This window comes from Aspergillus oryzae, chromosome 4 (genome assembly GCF_000184455.2).
Source record: "Aspergillus oryzae RIB40 DNA, chromosome 4".
Lineage (NCBI taxonomy): Eukaryota > Fungi > Ascomycota > Eurotiomycetes > Eurotiales > Aspergillaceae > Aspergillus > Aspergillus oryzae.
The window spans coordinates 4,265,552-4,282,746 of NC_036438.1; the positions used below are offsets into that span (position 1 = coordinate 4,265,552).

A 17,195-nucleotide genomic window follows, 5' to 3' on the forward strand; every position below is an offset into this window, starting at 1 on the left:
GAAACATATTATATTTGACCGGGAACATTGTCAGAATCCACTTCTGTTGAAGGAACAGCGAGGCTTTTGTACATATATATTTACATATATGCTTGTATTCCTGATTCATACTATATAATATATTATTGGGAGGATAGTATACAAAACTGATCAAAAGAATCAGCCAGTGTCTACGCTGTATATACCAATTTTATATATAGAGCCGCAGCCACCCTTGTGCGACAGAAACAATAATCAAAGAAGACCATGAAAATCAAACGATATAATTGGATATCGACCAGAGAAATAATTACAATCGGGAAGGAATGAGATCAAAAAGAAAAGAAACCACGGGAATAATTAAGTTACACTGAATCAGGAAGCTCTATACACAGCATGAAAAGGCATGCAAAACACATGCAATAGGCGCTCAAGGATGCAGAGAGAAAGAAAAAAGAAAAGAAAAAGGGACAGCTGATCAACCAACCAGACGACGATATGATAAAACCTGGAATCTAACTTGTGGCTGTTCTCAGACCGCAGGATTATTGCTTCTGTCTCTTGTCTCTTGTCTTGTTTCTAATTGTTGTTTCTTGTCACACCGCAATTGTTCGTTTCCCCACCGCCCCTCGTAACCTTTTTTTGGTTCTGTTATTTATTTTCTTTTCTTGCCTTGACAGTTCATTAGCCCTCTGCATGTCTCATGTTCAGGTTTTCTTTTTTTTTTTTTCTTTTTTTGCTTGTGGGGGTGTGAGCTGTTCAGATTTCTTTAAGCCTCCCGGCCTTTCTCTCCTCCCCATGAGATTGAACGCTGATGCGCAGAGCTCGAGGAACTCGAACCGTTCCCTTGGTTGGAGTTACTTCCATTCCCACTATCGGAGGGCTTCGTCCCTTCTACGAACTGGACTTTGCTGCCGACACGACGGAACCCCGTATTATCCTCGCTATCCGATTCTACCGCAGCATCCGACTCATCGGAATCGTCCAAGTTCAGTTCACCAAGAGCGGCGAGACGACGACGGCGTTCCGCGGGTGTTTCTCCCGTGTCGTCGTCATCTTGCTGAGGTGGAGGCGACAGGCCAGCTGCTTCTCGAAGTTGAGCCGGGGGCACACGCTCAGTACCATCGTCTTCAGAGTCTCTGCGTGAGCGAGGACGAGTGGAGGGGTTGAGAGTACTGCGACGCTCCTCTGCGGCCGTGCCACGGGTGAACCGGGCCAATGAAGCAGCAATATTGTCACCAGGCACTCCTATATCAGACCCGTTGCTTGACTCGCTGCTCGAGATAGATGCAGGTCGGGCAGGCGTTGTTCCATGTTGTGTGTCTTGGGCAGAACCGCCAGCAAGAGATTCCTTGCGCTCCGCATCCCGAGCTTCGTCCCGGGCAACCTCCTTGACATGCTGGGGCACATCCGTCTCTTCCACCAGCTCGCGACGAGCTCTGGGACCAAGATTGCGGAGTTGCTGGACGAATTCATGCTTGTTCATTCTGCGACCCTTGTGGCTAACACCTTTCTTACTAATGTTGTCATCGTCGGCCACGGTGAATCGAAGACCGTCGTCCGCTAGCCAGTCATCGTTGGCTGACTTCTTCTCTGCCTGTGACGGCTCCCCTTCACCGTCCATGCCAAACCAGGTTCCCATGCGGGTCAATCCACGCCGTACGGGCGCTCCTGTCTCCGGTTTGTCGGTTGAAGGAATAGAGTACTTCTTGATCACCTCTCCATCCTCGTCCTCGACAATGATGGTGTTACCGAACTGATATGCGTGAGCTGAGCGAGACTTGCCCTTGGGTTTCTTGTCAGTAGCAGTAGGCTGCTGCTTCGTTGTCGGAGCCTTTTCAACTTCCTGGTCTTCCACCTCTTGGGCGCGACCCTTTCCGAGCCCAATCCACTGACCAAATCGCTTGCGAGCCTTCTCAAGAGGGTGGCCGGCCTTCTCTTCGAGAGCTTCTTCGACCTCTTCTCCCTCTGACCTCGCGTGTGGCTGACTCTTTGATTTGGCAAACTCTCCCGACTTCTCCTGCAACAGCCTATCACGCTGTGCTTCGATGTGTCGCTGTCGCTCCTCGGGTGATACGTGACTAACATCTTCTGTCTTCAGGACATTTCCTTCTTCATCTTCGATGATCATATGATGGCCTTCCAGATAAGCTTCCACAATTGGCTCTCGTCCGAACTGATCTCGTTCCTTGGACGGTGGAGAGCCTTCCCGTTCAATTTTGTCGCGCTCGTCCTCCTCCTCGGCGTCTTCACTTTCTACAGTCCGTTGAGGTGCAATCGCTGACTGACTGATAGGACCACCAGCTCCAGAAGCGTGCCGACGGCGTCTGCGGGGTCTCCTACTTGACGTCCTACCGGTAGGTGACTCCGTATCTTCGTCCCGAACCCGACGCAGGAAGTTACCAGGAACACCGATCGGGGGTAAAGTACCGGGGGGATACTCCTGTTCATTAGAAGACGCATCCGTGTCATCTGGCTTACGGAAAGACATCGAGCCTTTGGCTATAGATTGGACTCGAGGCAAACGATTCATCCATGATGGACCCTCCTCATTTGCGGTGGTGTAAGACAGCGTGATGGTCAGGGTGTTGATGCGCTTTCCAAGTGTGAACACAGCAATCGAGGAACCATGGACTAGAATGGACGAGATGACCATAAAAGTCGTGATGGGCCAGATGAGTTGGACGATATAATAATCGGCCGTACCCGCTTTCGGTAGCTCCGCCTCCGTTAGGGGCTGCGTGCTGTCCGTTTCTAATTCAGCCCGAGCCAAGATGGCAGCGAAAATGGCACCGACACCAATGGGTCCGAAATGACCAGCGAAGAGGGCCTCACGCCAAGTTTTCACATCCGGTATGATTGGTTTCAGGATTAACATGATGGGAATCCGGCGGAAAAAGATGACCAAGATGGCGATCACAACAAGCCTCCATGGGACAAGGCCGAGTTCTGGCGCGTTGTACATTTCCCAGGGAACAATGGATCCAAAGTACACGAAATATGCCAAGTTCAGCAGAAGGTCAATAACGTTGGATACGTGAGACTCTTCGGTTTTCTCCGTGAACCATCCATCATTACTGAAACCAACACCTGCCGCGAAACCTATCAAAAGGTCGTCCATGCCCAACAAACTACCAGAGCCGGCGCAAAAGACCGCCAACACGAAGTAGAAGACGAGGAAACTTTCGCGATCAATCAGCTGTTTGCGTTCGGCATATTTGATCGAATGACGGGCGAAATAACCAATGAGGAAACCGTAGACGGCGCCAAAGATACACTCGTACAAGATGGTGACACAGATCCAGTTAAGGGTCACTTTGCCCGCGTCTGGGCGGTAACGTAAAATGTAGAATGATAGGTAGATGAACGGAAAAGCCATACCGTCGTTGCAGCCAGACTCAGCCGACAACAGGTCTCGCAAATGCTTAGGCACACGCTTGGCGAATTTACCTTTACCGACGACTGAAGACGCCAGCACGGGATCCGTGGCTGTCACACAAGCGGCGCACACAAGACTCTCCAGCCAGCTGAGGGGAGGAACCATCCACCAGATGAACAAGCTGGTAATAAGCCAGCCCCAAGTCATGACCGGCACCAGCAGTAAGAAGACGGACTTCCAATGACGGTTCATGTACGATTTGGGTAATTCGACACCGACAGCGAAACATTGAACGACCAAGACGATACGAGAGCACTCAAGAGTGATCTTGTCAACATTTCCCCATTCGTGGGGATTGAAGAGATTGGCCGCATGTGGCCCGAAGATGATTCCGCAAAGAGTAGCGACTGTTGCTTCACCGATGTACAGTTTCTCCTTCACAAAGAGAGAGCAAAGCATGAATAGGCCGGTGAAACCGCCCAAGATCATGTAAGCCAAATGCGGCTTATCAATATCCAAATGATCCCACGCCATGATGTCGAAAGGTGTCCGGGGACCGCGACCGCGACCGTCGTCTGTGTGTCCTTCCGCGACCCTTGGTTGATTTCTCCGTGCCTTTCTCGGTGTTCCCTTTTTAAATTATTTTCTAAAAAGGAACTACCGCAAAGATTATCTGACCGATCGGACCGCGAGGGACTCGCTCAATAGAAATGCGCCTCGTGAGATGGGGAATCCGACGTTCTCGGCATAACTCGGGGAGGGGTGTTAAGTCCGAAACGATGACGGATGAGGCGGGCGAAAGCAGGGCGGACACTTTTTCTCCCAACGTGCCTTCCCTTGCTGCGTCCTGTAAGGGAGAAAATGCTTAGTTGAGTGAATACATGCGATTGGAAGGAAAACACAGAACTGAAGAATATCCGATCGAACAGGAAAATAGAAAATTAAAAGAGAAAACAAGGGGCGGAGAGAGGTAGTAGGAACCAGAGTTGGTTCGAGTGCCAAGTGAAGGGAAGAAAGAAAACGTTTGATTGGAGAGGGCAGAGGCTTACCAGATTGGGCAACTGCTACTCCGGCTGAACAAGAACCAGTAGTATATGGAATATACACTCCAGTGGGGGTGTACCAACCAGGAGATGCCTTCTGGAGGGAAGAAAAAAGAAGAAGAATAGAAGGAACAGATACCGAGAGAAAAGAGACGGGACAAGAGAAGACAAGAAAGAGACAAGCGAAGGTCAAGCGAAGACAAGAAATGACCAGAGACAGGACAAGACTCTGGGCACTCCAGAGAACGAGGGAGAGAAAATTCAAGAAACAAAGACCAAGACCGAGACCCAAGCCAAGACCATCATCCTGGCGCTTGATTTGATCTGGAGAAGGAGGTAATGTCTTCGGTATGTAATACTGCGCTCAGTTCTGGAAAGCGTGGGAAGATCCTCTGCTCTGGGCGGCGAAGATTGTAGGGAAGAAAGCAAATCAGATCCGCGGCTGAGAGGAGATACCGGCGGGGATTGGCAAGTCACGGGCCCACTGGCTCATTCGCGGAGCGAACAATTTTTGGCCTTGGCGGGCGGACGCAGCTCCACCAGTTGGAAAGATTACCGGTAATATACCCACAATTACCACTACCACCTTAGCACGGTGCCCCGGTCGCAGTTGATGAATTACGTATGTTCCACTACGGTTCCTTATCTCCCGTACCTGAGAACGGCAGGATTCCCGACTATATATACCTATACTCCGTACATTAGTAGGTACGGAGTAGGGACGACCCCCGGTACAATCCATTGATTGATACCTCAGGTATAATTTATCCATTGTTGTTGCAGTTGTAGTAGTACGTGTTACGGGTCCCAGAATTTGGCCAACTGAGGAGAATCAATGCTAGTGTTGAGAATCGAGACCTATCTACTGCATAGATCTGCAGCTCCTCGTCATTCTCTTCCTCCCTCAACTCACTCCAGAGTCGACCACATGGCATTCACCGTGACAAGATCTGTGAGGTCCCACGCTAAGCATATTTACAGTACTGTCCCACCTGCAGAAGGTCGGTGTTCTTCGATTTCGATGATTCGGACGTGTTTCTGAGAGTTTTTGTTCAGAATGTCCATTTTATGGATCTTCCTTTTTCGTAATCTCCACGATATCCGTCCCCATCCATGGGCGAGTGAGCGTCTTATCTTTCCCGGCTTAAATTAATCCTAATAAATTGGAGTTCTGGGATGATGGAAGCTCCCGTGCCCAGCCTTGCAAGGCTGCCAAGAGCATATCCTGGTCTCTGGATTGGTTGACACGAAAAAAGAACCGACTCCGCAGTGGAGACTCCAGTCACGCTCTCGCCGACACTCGTGTTGACCTTCTATGGCCGGAAGAGATTTGCCGAGTAGTCACACGCTATGCATCGTGCATATGTCTATGAACTCTGGCTTGGAGTACATTGATCCCAGAGTGGTCTGGGATCTGTCAGATTCCTTTCTACCCAGTGCAGTCAATCTTAATGATGTATCGGCTCATGTTTCTCATCACTCCCAACAAGCAGCCCAACCACGTTCCAAATTAAAGGTATCAATCCCGATGGTCCCGAAGGGCCACTAAGAAACATTTCGAACAAGAACAATGCAGTAAGTGAGGCAAGATACATCGCAAATAGACCGCTTCATAAACATCAGGCTAAAAGCATCCCGGACTCTCCCCACGCAACCGTCGGCGACGGCGGCACACAGAAAAATAAACTCATACACATAGACACGCCACTTAAAAAAGTCAAAAAGCGTCTAGACCGACCGCCTGCATTGGTACAAACATCTCCATCTTCTCAGCCGCTCAAGGGCATGCTTTCAACCTGGTCACTCAATGACCGCCAATTATCTGCCTGCAGCTCGGCATACTTGACCCGCTCCTGACTCCATTCCTGGTGAAGTCGGCTAATATGATACTGGCTCTGTTGGAAATATACTATTTCGTCGCGGATGCATTCTTTGATGAAGACACCGCGCGCATGTTGTTGTACAATCGACTCTTTGTCCTGCAAGTTCAACAAACGCGACGTCAGTAGATGGTGGTAAAAGAAGTCGTGGAAGAAAAACGTACCTTGATGATTGCGTCCTCTACCTTTTCGATCTCTCCGGGCTTGACGGTACCTTGAGGTCGGCTTCTCAAATCCTGTAGCTTCCTCTCGTTGTTCTCGATGCGCCGCTCCAGTTGGGGAATATTGTTCCGCGCGTAACGGTCTCGGCGGTCGAACATTTCCCGCACACTGACCAGACAGTCTCGCTGGCGCTTCAGATCCTCCAGCACGCCCTCTTCCCAGGCACGTGCCTCATCCTCCAGCAGGCTTTGGCTGACAGAAAGGTGATTGGCGGTAGCTCTGATACCCTCATTAAGTAAAGGAACGTCGTTGGTATCAATCGCGTACGTGTCTCGAGTCACCTCCGTGAGGGATTGAAGGGCGAGCGAGAATCGCAGGTGGTCAGCCGCAAGGCCTTCATTGCGCTTGGCGAGACGCTCAAGTAATGTGCACAGGTTGATGTAGATTTCCGCAGACCTCTTAACACCGCCCCTGACGGTCTCGAATGTGTCCGGAAGGGTCGAAGGCAGGGAGTCCTCCAGATCAGGGGGAAGATCTCGCCCAGTGAACTCATCTTGCACAGAAATCGTGGCTTGCTTCCGCCACACGGACAGTTCCTAGTATCGGGTCACTATTAGACGAACAATGCAACTCTTCTTGGAGGCACTAATCGTGCTTACAGTAGGGACAGTCAGGAACATGATCACGAGTTGCTCCTGGCTAAGAACGGGGTGTCGGACAAGGGCATTGGTAAATCGGACGAGGCCACGGCGACGCTTTTCAAGGAACGCATTGGAATCCGCTGCAAGGTGAGTGCCATTGACTTAGATTTGCGGAAAGAGGTGAGTAAGCTTAATTTGAAAAGCTTTTGCTTTGACATACCTGAAAGTCTCTTTGGTGGAAGAAGAGGAAGCTGTCGGAACGGATACCGTTTTTGGAGACAGTCCAACAGCCAAACAAAATCACTGTATCGCCGTACCACTGTGCTCCCCCTACGAGCAGACTTTACCTCATAATTGCGATGCTGGAACATGAACATACCCTCCTTCTCCGGGAGTAGCGTTACCGTTACATGTTCTTCTACCGGCGGACTTGCTACCCTACCTATCCCCAGTGACCGCCGACGGGGATTTGAGTCGCTGTGAACACTACTAGGAGGGCCAAACCCTCCGAGACCAGCCCGGGCTGTTCCTCCAAGCCCACCATCGCTTGGTGTATTGCCCAGACTTTCCCCCCATCCAAATCCTGAGCCGTGGGACGGCGCAGAATCTGTTTGGCTATTTGCACGGTTGCTGTTCGAAATTTCGTTGGGGTTGTTGTCTTCACCGACTCTACTAGACCAAGCATTAGTAGCGGACCGAACACTACCATAGCCATTCAACACGGGATGGTCGGATTCGAGTTGTGCGTGGGCATGCCCGCGATGCAGCTCTGGACTACCCCAAGGATCGGACTCTAGACCTGTCATCGATTCTCGTCGTGAGTGTGCTGAGTTGGGCGCCTGCTGGGGTGATGCAGGGCGAGGTGGAGTAATCGGCCGCTCTTGCGACGGCGCAGGGGTGCCGGATTCCTGATTTGCGCGCAATGCATCAAGGTATAAGCTTTTCGGCGCGGGGAGCTCTGCAGTCACTAGGTTAGAATACAAATAATATATTAGGGTAGAATATATCTTTACTCTTGCGCCTGTCATCAACCGCATCCAATGTAAGGTCTTCCCCTTCTTGCGCAAGGCCCACGAGTGCTAGAAGAACGTTGAACTCGCCACGTCCCAGTCCATTTGCACTGTCGATATCACCAGAAACAACAATGTTGAGAATTTTTTCTTGGTCAGAGGCGCTGATCCCACTGCCGGACAGAATTTCCCTGACAGAAGTCAGTCCAATACCGGCGCCAACACGATCGCCTGCACTGAGGACCAGGTCGTAGGCATCGATATAACTCTCGGGGGCATCCGAGTCCGATAGCAAGGTCTTCACGAGCTTATGCCTGGCAGTTCTCTTGTTGACGTTGCTATTCCACGGCGAACCGGAGCTCAGGTCGTCATCGTCGGCGAAAAGGGAGGAGGAGCCCAGGTTGGCATTGCTACCAGTACCGAGAGAGGGTTCGTCGGCGAAGAGCGAAGACTTGGACCTATGAGCTGAATTGCCTGCCGAGGAGTCCTCGGGTGATGTACCGAACAAGGACATGGAGGGAGGAAGCTTCTATGAGGGGTAGCGCCGGCGAAAAGAGGAGGTGTTGATCCAACGGTATCCAGTTGTGCAGCGGAGTTCGGTCGGAGGCGGGAGAGATAAGGTAGGTGATGATGTGATGGGACCAAACAACAGCCAAACCCCACTGGGTAACGACTCCAATACCAAGGTTCGATTGTGCAGCTGAGCAGGGATACCAATTAAATCCGAAAATAGAAACACATTAGAACGAGAAAAAGACCGGCTTTTCCTTTGGATGGCACTCTCTAGAGCAAGAGCCACGAGATGAAGCTGCAGCAGTCAGTTCTTGGAAGTGAGGAGAGGCGGAGAAGCTCTTTGGCAGATGGTCCACTGATGGCACTAAGCAACTTTGGGCCACCACCTGTCCACGGTACTCTCCAGCATGTTGTTGTTACTATACATCTATCATGTTTATTTAGTTATTTAGGTTTAGTTTGTCTTTTTTCTTTTTTTCTTTCTTTCTTGAAAAATATCTGGATTCTATTGACTCATATATCCGGCGCTTTATAAATACATTTCCCATATCGTAACTTCTATAACGGACCAATGCCATTGGGTATCTATACATCAAATTCCCCCTTCGCTGGAACTCTCGGTTGCTGCATGGTCATTGCATTCTCTGCTAGGTTCCGAACCCGTAACCACGAAATAGCCATTCTGTACTAAGAGATCCTGCCAATCTTGTCCACCCGTGGCAAGAATAAGCGTAGGATTAGCATCAGGAGGAAACCATCGCTCCTTTCGTGTTTCGGCTTTGCTGCCACCCTCAAGTGCCGCTCGACTCGCCCTTGTTGTTCGTGCTCTCTTCGAACCCTGGCCATTCTGAGAGAGTAATCCACTGAGCTGCATCCGATACTGCTCGAGACGAAGATCAAAGGCGATAATCGCACGCACGTACGGGCCGAGGTCTTCACTAATAGGTCGTAGTCCATTTTCGAATGATGGACTTAGCCGTCCGGTTGGGAGAGGGAATACATAATTGGCTCTCATGACTGTCTCAAACGCTCTAGTGAATTCGGCCTGCGGGGAATTCGTGGATTTTGGTTTGGTAACGTTGTCTAGTACTTTCTCTGCTTGTAATGATTCGATGTTGGCTTCCTGGCATGGCCGGAATACTCTGCCTAATAAAACCTCAAATGTACTCGCGATACTCGTAGACAATGACGAGTGATCGGACACGACATCGGCGTGCAATAAGGGATAACCGTCAACATAGTTCGCCTTCTGCTTCTCCGGCATTGGGGGGATAGAAGTATCAACAGCATCCTACTAGAAGTCAACATGCGTTCTAAGTAAGCGGTGTATGACAGAGACTTACCAATTTGAGATCAAGTGAACAATCAAGGCTTAGGACGTCAAGGGCACTTCTCATATCCATGAGGTTGGACTGATACTGCAGTCTGTCAAGTCGTTCTTTGTTTGACGCCACCGGTGTAGCATGTGCCGCATCCATATCTGACATTCTTTCCGCATCCTGCAGACTGAGAGCCCACCAAGAAAAGGCTTCTTGTTGCGATTCGACCTCACTGTCTAAGCCTTTAAGTAACAGCATATCACGGCTGAACCAGCCCATGAACGGTTCGTACGAGTTCACGCTGATCACTCGGAGCGGACAACCGTCCTCGTCCACATCACAACCTCGGGGCCATCTGTCAATCATCCAATCAAGACCAGACTTCTCACTACCAATAGCCATTTGACACCAGAAGTTCAGTTCTGTGATTGTTCGACGTAGATCCCTGCCAGTGCTCTTGAAAAGATCCTCGATAGCCTCGCGTTTCAGCATATGGCCTTCATTCGCAGCTAGCAGAAGACAATAATCAACGGCAAGGTGTTGAGGTGGGGGCCGGTATCTGAGAATGGCGTGAAAAGATATATCCTCGAGTGGGATTCGACTCTCATCGTTGCAAGTTATAATGATTGGACGTTTTGATTGGTTAATTAGCGCCAATACTCCCGACCAGAACTGCTTGTCTTCCTCAAAGAGAAGGTCCGCTTCTTCCAGGAGAATGAAAGATTGTTTCTGACTCCGGGAACGTTTCAGGTCTGTTTGCTTTTCCAAGTTTTGTCTTTTAATCTCTTTATCCTTGTTAGCACCGGCAGACGTGGACTTGAAGAAGCCCATCAGTTTGTTCTGTTTCGGGTCGCAGGCCTCGTCTTTCAGAGAATCAATATCGGAGGATTCGCGGCTGGATTTCTCGTCGTTACCATTCACGTTATGCACAAGATGATTGCGAGTCATATCACCAACGCGTTCCAAAATGTCCCTGGCACTGCGGCGGTTGCCTGGGTTGATCTCGAACACCTCAAAATCAAGCTCCTTTGCGGCCGCGTAAATGGATGCAGTCTTTCCAGATCCAGAGGGACCACTTAGAAGTATTGCATTGGACACGCGCCCCTTTTCTAGGGTTAGATCACCAGATCGGATAAGTGTTCTCCTCGACGAGACTGTTACACCACCCGCTAGCTCATCTTCCTCTGATTCATCGACTTCGCCCAGTTCAGATGCCTCGTCTGCACTGGAAACGATGAATCCATCTAAATTTTCCGTTTTCTTGCGCTTCTTTCGTTTCTTCGTGTCCAAGCTTCGTTTTGCCTCTCCATCTTTAGAGGCTTTACCTGTGTCGACCGCAGACACCATAAGGAATCTGAGCCAATCACGCAGCATAGAAGCTTCCCTGGTAGTCTGGAGCACTTGCCCAGCTGAGGTCGGTGCATACTTTTGTGTCCAGAGACAACTGTCGTACTCCCCGCGGTCAAAAGCAGTCATCGAATATGGTATAGAGGTGTATAATTTGGCAATAGCCGGATGGCATGTATCACTGAGAGTATAGCTATCTGGGTTCGATAAGGTGGACTGGGATAATTGATCGGCTATTGCTTTTTTTAGGATGTTCCCGCTAGCGACATGCCTGTCAGGTATCCGTAAGATTTTGGCGGGCTCCTGACAAAGCCCTTGCATCTTCGGTGAAAGTACACTCTCTTTATCTTGAATGTTTATAGTAGCCATCTTGGACTTCTTTCGATCCACATATGGAGAATACTGAAGATTAGGTTGTCCTGATTGGCTTCCACGGACATGAACAAAATCTCGTGGAGGCCATACAGGCTGCATGGGTTCTGGAAACTTAGAAGCTCGCTGTGCAAAGGGGGTGCATATGGTTGTCTTGTTGACTCCTAAGCTGGGTGCTGGAGGTTTTTGAGACGGTGACGGGGCCTTAATGACTCCTTCCTCCCCTTTGTCTGCGGCTGTAGAATCTTGGTTGGTAATCTGATGTTGCAAGGCATCTGATTTGCGCGTCGCCTTCTTTAGAAAGAATGGATGGGTGGGTTTCCCTGGTTCATCTTTAGCTGTAGGACGAACAGTCGGTTGACGTTTAACTGGCGGGGCGTATTTCGTCCGATCATTGATGATGTCGTCAATGCGTTTTCCCAAGCTCTCTGCAGCGTCATTTGTGTTGGAATATTTGATGATCACGACTTTATGCTTGCTGCCCACATCCCTTTGAGGCCCTGACTTGCCGCGCCCCCTATCCTTCTTCTTTGTCGACTTTTCCGACTTATCCGCGACAGGCGAGCTGAGAAGCTTTCCGTTGGGGTTCAGTTTGATGGTTTTCTGTCTTGGAGACCTCCTAGGCGTTGCCTTATCCAGCGCAGAATCATCAGCTACATGAAACTTATCTTGAGCCACGACGTCTGGTGAAGGAGTTGAAGGAAGAGCGCTAGCTCCAGTTTCGGTCACTTTAGGGGTATCGTTTTCAGCGGGTGTAGTGCTTTCACCGTTGGGAGTTGACGGGGAGCCTTTGGCCGTGATGTACTGAACTATGGAACCCTCCGAGTGATTGACATCGTTGGACTTATCAGTCTTGCGCCTCTTCCTGCGGGATGCATTGGGATCATGCTCGAGCATTGCGTCGGGTCTGTGTTCCGGGGAAGGCAGTTCATATAATACGGGGTAGGGTGAAATATATTCGCTTGTTGATTGTTTATTTAGGGACAATGGGCTGCCATTGTGAAGGAGGTCATGTGGAGGGAGTAAACAGTCTCCGGGGATCCTCTGAGGGACGGTGCTGGTTGGTACTCCTAAGTCTATTGTGCATGAGTATACTGGAATACAGCGCTGGGGGAGTGAATTGACCTCTTCGAAAAAAAGGGTGAATCGATCGTTGCTCTTCCAGCCCCATCGCCATAGATCACGGCGATGTGTTGTTTGATGAGCCGACACTCATCGCCCGATAACGGTCAGATGGAACAGAATATTGTACATGCAGGGTAAGTATAAGAAGTAAGTCAAGAAAGAATGTAGCAGGAAGTATGAGTGAATCAAAGGTAATATGGGTGTACCGCAGTTGAGACTGAGATAGGCATAATTGCAGCACGAGATTGAATGCACCAAAAGAACGCGAAGAAGCGCGTATTCCAGCGCGGCCAGTCTCTCCGCCTGTACGTCATTTACTGTACCTTAAGTGTAACGGACGTACATTGTAATTTAAAGCTAGCCACTTTAGGACTAGCATAGAGACCATCGGAACAACATAGGACCGGAAATTTTTCAGGATACATCGAAGTGAATTTCTTCAAGAGGCTACACTCGCTGAGCAATCCAGCGGCAACGGTCGCGCACGTTAAAAAATTGATATTTGCTGCCATGGATCTGCAGCCGCCATCGGTCTTGGCCCAATTGCCTCGCCCCTTGCACGCATCCAAGGGCAAAACCCATATAGGTGAAGTCTATAGTCTCTCGGACTCCAAAAAGCGCAAAAGATACGAAGTTGCTGTCGCGGTCGATGGTGAGGCTGTGAACATCTACAATGTAGGGCTTGGCCGGCTTGTTGCGTCTCGTGTAATTTATGCTAAGCGCTTTGATATTAGATTCAAACTCCGAAGTTGGTAACCTCCTACGCTGTCCCTCCGCAATCCTCATTTTCGTGTGAGCCATGCTCGGTGCGCAGAAAGCTTTCGGACAAATCAGTAGTGAAAAGACAAACCTATGTTGCGGTCAACCCTCAGAACGAGATCAAGTGCTTTGTGGAAGAAAGCGGCGGAAACGGATCGAGCGCGCCTGTTATCTCTTCCGCATCTTTCTCTGTGAAAGACTCTAGCACTCCAACGGTTTTCATCGGCATCGTCCCGACCGGGTCTAGCCAGGTGGATGAAAGGAATCCATTCGATATCCTGACGGTTCACCAAGATGGTCGTGTCCGGAGACTAGCAGCGGACCTGGACAACCAGCACTGGAGCCTTCAGCATAGTGAACTCGCGAAGATCTCTTCGTCTCATGCTGTTCAAGCTTGCTTCCTCGTTGAGTTCGAAGACGCCAAGAAAGCTCTATTCAAGAGAAGACAAGATCTTGCGGCTTTGGCTTTGGGAGATTTGGTAAACTCTAACGTGGATGAACCTTCGGTGCTGTTGCTTGTTTCGCATCCAACTGGCTCCAAAGAGATCAAACTGAGCGATGTTAAGGTCCATATGTTCTCCGTACCTGCTAAGACTCCTTCTCAGGAGAGAACTCTTGACGAAAGTCAGAAATTGAAGCATCTCCTGACTCTCAGCATTCCAGATATCAAGGGACAAGAGTTATTCGAAAGCAGTGGCTTGGAATGGGATTTCCATACCGGATCGGCAGGGCTGAATCTGTCTTTCGCCAAGGGATTCGTCAACTTCGACCTTTCTCAGTATAAGCCCACAGTGACTTCTCAATTCATCCTCGAAAACGAAGATTTCTCTTCTTTGATGCGCATATCTCCGCAGTCCGTCATTGGTGCCGGAAATTCGATCGTCGCATTGTTCGATACCCAATATAAATCCATCCAGCGCAGCATCTCCCTTAACGACATCCACGAAAGTAACAGCTCCAAGGCACGGACAAAGTTTATCAGTTACTATGCAAAGCTGGGAATTGCTGTAGCGACAAAGGGAAACACACTCTTTGCGTTCGACCTGAGCTCGTCCAACTCACTTTTGGGTTCCTCTCTTAAGCGGTCGAGAGACAGTCTTCTGATTGACGCAATTGGACGCGGTATCGGATCATCCGCCTCTCAGTGGGACGTGGCATCGAAAAAGCCACGGACCGAACAATTGACGTCGTTGGGCCTCACCTCGAAGGAACAGATCAGTCGGTGGGACAGATTGGTCACTGACTTGCGGGCAGCCTCGAAGTCAAAAAACGGCGCCGCCTTCGACAGTGCCGTGCAGACGTACTTCGAGGCTAGTAGCTCTGATGCTCTGCCAAAACAGTATGTCAATCCGGAAGTCATGCTGTTCCTGCTCTCTTGCATCTTCTCCTTGAAGGATGCTGTGAACAAGGACCAATTGTCCGTCTCTTCCTCGTCACAGCTCTACATTGACGTCTGGCCCGAGCACACCTGCCAATGGCTTACTCAACTGGGCCATCTATCTCTCGACAACGTCGAGATTGCCCTTCGCCGATCACTCAAGCCCCGTATCCTGCCCGCATTGCCAGCCGGATCATTCGTGCAAGCTCTCATAGACACGGACCCCACCCTCAAGCGGCTCATCGACATCCTTCAAGGCCCCGTCACATGGAGCTCCGACGAACTAGCTTACACACTCCAATTCTTCCTCAACATGGCGCGCTCCCGCTCCGCAGCCCTTGAAGAGACAACCCAGGCTATAACCTCCGGCGAAGAGAACAGCACCGAGGCCATCCAGAACCCCGAAGCCACACTCCAGGACATCTTCCGTGGTCTAAACACCACCCTCCGGAAGATCCACACCCACCCACTCCCAACAATCACCACCTCCATCCGCTCCACCCTTTCCAGAACCGAGATCATCGCCATGGTCCACCACCTCCGCCTCTCCCTCGCAACAGGCGGCTACGCATCCCGCTTCACCGAAAACCCCCCAACCCCAATCTGTCCCGACCAAACCACCCCCTCCCTCACCCTCGACACAATCACAGACCTCCTCAACGTCTCCGTCGACGCCGTCGGCCCATCCGGCTGGATCTCCGCCACCGCCTTCGACGACACTCCCACCCGCGAAATGGACCTCATCGCAGACATGAAATCCGAAATCTCCGCCGCTCTCGCCGGCGTCGAAGAAGCCTCCTACCTGAAAGGCGTCCTCGGCGAATACCTCCGGTACACAGATAGCGTCGCCAAATCTGCCAAATCCGCCGCGAACCAGAAACCCAAGGACAGCGACGAACCAGTGTCCTCGCTGGTGCGCTTCGAGAAGCTCAACGGCGCAGACTTGATGGTCTTCCGCTCCGCGGAGGAAGAAGGATTCGAAGGCGATGCGAGCGGCAAGATGCTCCCGTTGTCGCTGAAGGCTGCCTCGACGGATGTCGGCAAGACGAAGGTGAAGAAGTCGACGGGTGAGGTTCAAAAGAGAAGTAATCGGGAGATTGGATATTTGCGTCGTAAGGCTGTTGGGAAATACTCGTTTGAGAGACTTATTGTATAGATATCATATCATACATATTGTTCATCGTTGCACTACCATTTCAAAAAGTAAATGTGAAAGAAAGTCTAGTCGACTTGGGCGTTTTATGTAGATATCTTATCCAGGCCATATTAAATACTGATAGTCACGATTATGATTTTATTCGACGTCTTGTCTTGCCTTTACTCATACTGACTACATACTCGAAGTTTAAAGTAAAACTCGTAAAAATTTTTTTGTATATTTGACCTTCTATACCTCATATTCTAACGAATACTTCCCGATAGAGAGAAGAATGCCACATGGCCGCTATACACATATTCAAAGGTTCCTTAAACCACAGCAGCGTCTAACATAGCATAGCACCTGGCACCATGTAAAAACGGTGGCAACTCGACATAATACTGGCCGATGCTTTGGTTTCGCTCTTTTCAGGTGCATATTAGATATCCTCTCTTTTGAAGAGAGAAGAGTTGTTATAGTGATAAGCGATTTCCTCGTAGGTTGTCGTTGCATATAGCTCGGTGTACTATGTATAGGATAGAGCTCCTAGATATGTAGATCGGATTATCTTGGTTGCGCGGGTTTAGGGCTAACCGATGTTCACTGGTGACCCGGGCTGGGGATTATTCATAAGATGGGTTAGAACTTTCTCGGAACAACGGTGGCAATTCGGTATAATGTGAAGTGCTAGGAGGATATTTGGTTATGGCTAGTTTTACTCAATAGGCAGTATGCCTATAGTTGCCCGTTATAGCGTCGTGCACTTGTGAGAGAGAAGTCTAGCTGTATGTCACTCGCATTGGTCACTTGGAGATCAGAACGCACTTTGATTCAATATGTACATCATGTATGTATGGCTATATATGCACAAAGATGGGATAGATCAAGGCATTCGCCAGCATACTTTAGATTCTTTTTCATGCTGTGAAATCATCTCATCAAAACTGGCCTGGGTATCGTGAATATCTCCATCCTTCACTTCTCACATGGGTGGTCCCGGTGGTTTCAATCATTCGTGGAACATGGTGCAAAATACATGGAAATAGCATTTCAATCATCACAGCCGGGCAGAATCGCAGTCAAAATGGAAATAACACAAGGTAAACCGCACGTTGCATGACACAGGAAGCAGTCGTCCGTGGCAGACACC

General features: G+C 49.9%; 4 protein-coding genes across 4 annotated transcripts; 1 reads left to right on the top strand and 3 right to left on the bottom strand.

Annotated features, from left to right (window-relative positions):
- Nucleotides 1-748: 748 nt before the first annotated feature.
- On the bottom strand, nt 749-3,892 carry AO090102000102 (Na+/H+ antiporter Nha1; the record flags this gene model as incomplete). Its single annotated transcript, XM_001822291.3, has 1 exon — nt 749-3,892. The coding sequence occupies one exon, from the start codon at nt 3,890-3,892 to the stop codon at nt 749-751; it is 3,144 nt and encodes a 1,047-aa protein (XP_001822343.1).
- A 2,278-nt stretch (nt 3,893-6,170) lies between these two features.
- Nucleotides 6,171-8,608, bottom strand: mvp1 (sorting nexin Mvp1; the record flags this gene model as incomplete). Its single annotated transcript, XM_001822290.3, has 5 exons — nt 6,171-6,380; nt 6,446-7,039; nt 7,103-7,224; nt 7,305-8,042; nt 8,098-8,608. The coding sequence occupies 5 exons, from the start codon at nt 8,606-8,608 to the stop codon at nt 6,171-6,173; spliced, it is 2,175 nt and encodes a 724-aa protein (XP_001822342.1).
- A 591-nt stretch (nt 8,609-9,199) lies between these two features.
- AO090102000100 (uncharacterized protein) lies at nt 9,200-12,542 on the bottom strand (the record flags this gene model as incomplete). Its single annotated transcript, XM_001822289.3, has 2 exons — nt 9,200-9,898; nt 9,951-12,542. The coding sequence occupies 2 exons, from the start codon at nt 12,540-12,542 to the stop codon at nt 9,200-9,202; spliced, it is 3,291 nt and encodes a 1,096-aa protein (XP_001822341.3).
- A 738-nt stretch (nt 12,543-13,280) lies between these two features.
- Nucleotides 13,281-15,662, top strand: AO090102000099 (uncharacterized protein; the record flags this gene model as incomplete). Its single annotated transcript, XM_023236975.1, has 6 exons — nt 13,281-13,445; nt 13,520-14,673; nt 14,744-14,884; nt 14,939-15,106; nt 15,181-15,338; nt 15,418-15,662. The coding sequence occupies 6 exons, from the start codon at nt 13,281-13,283 to the stop codon at nt 15,660-15,662; spliced, it is 2,031 nt and encodes a 676-aa protein (XP_023091679.1).
- Nucleotides 15,663-17,195: the final 1,533 nt, after the last annotated feature.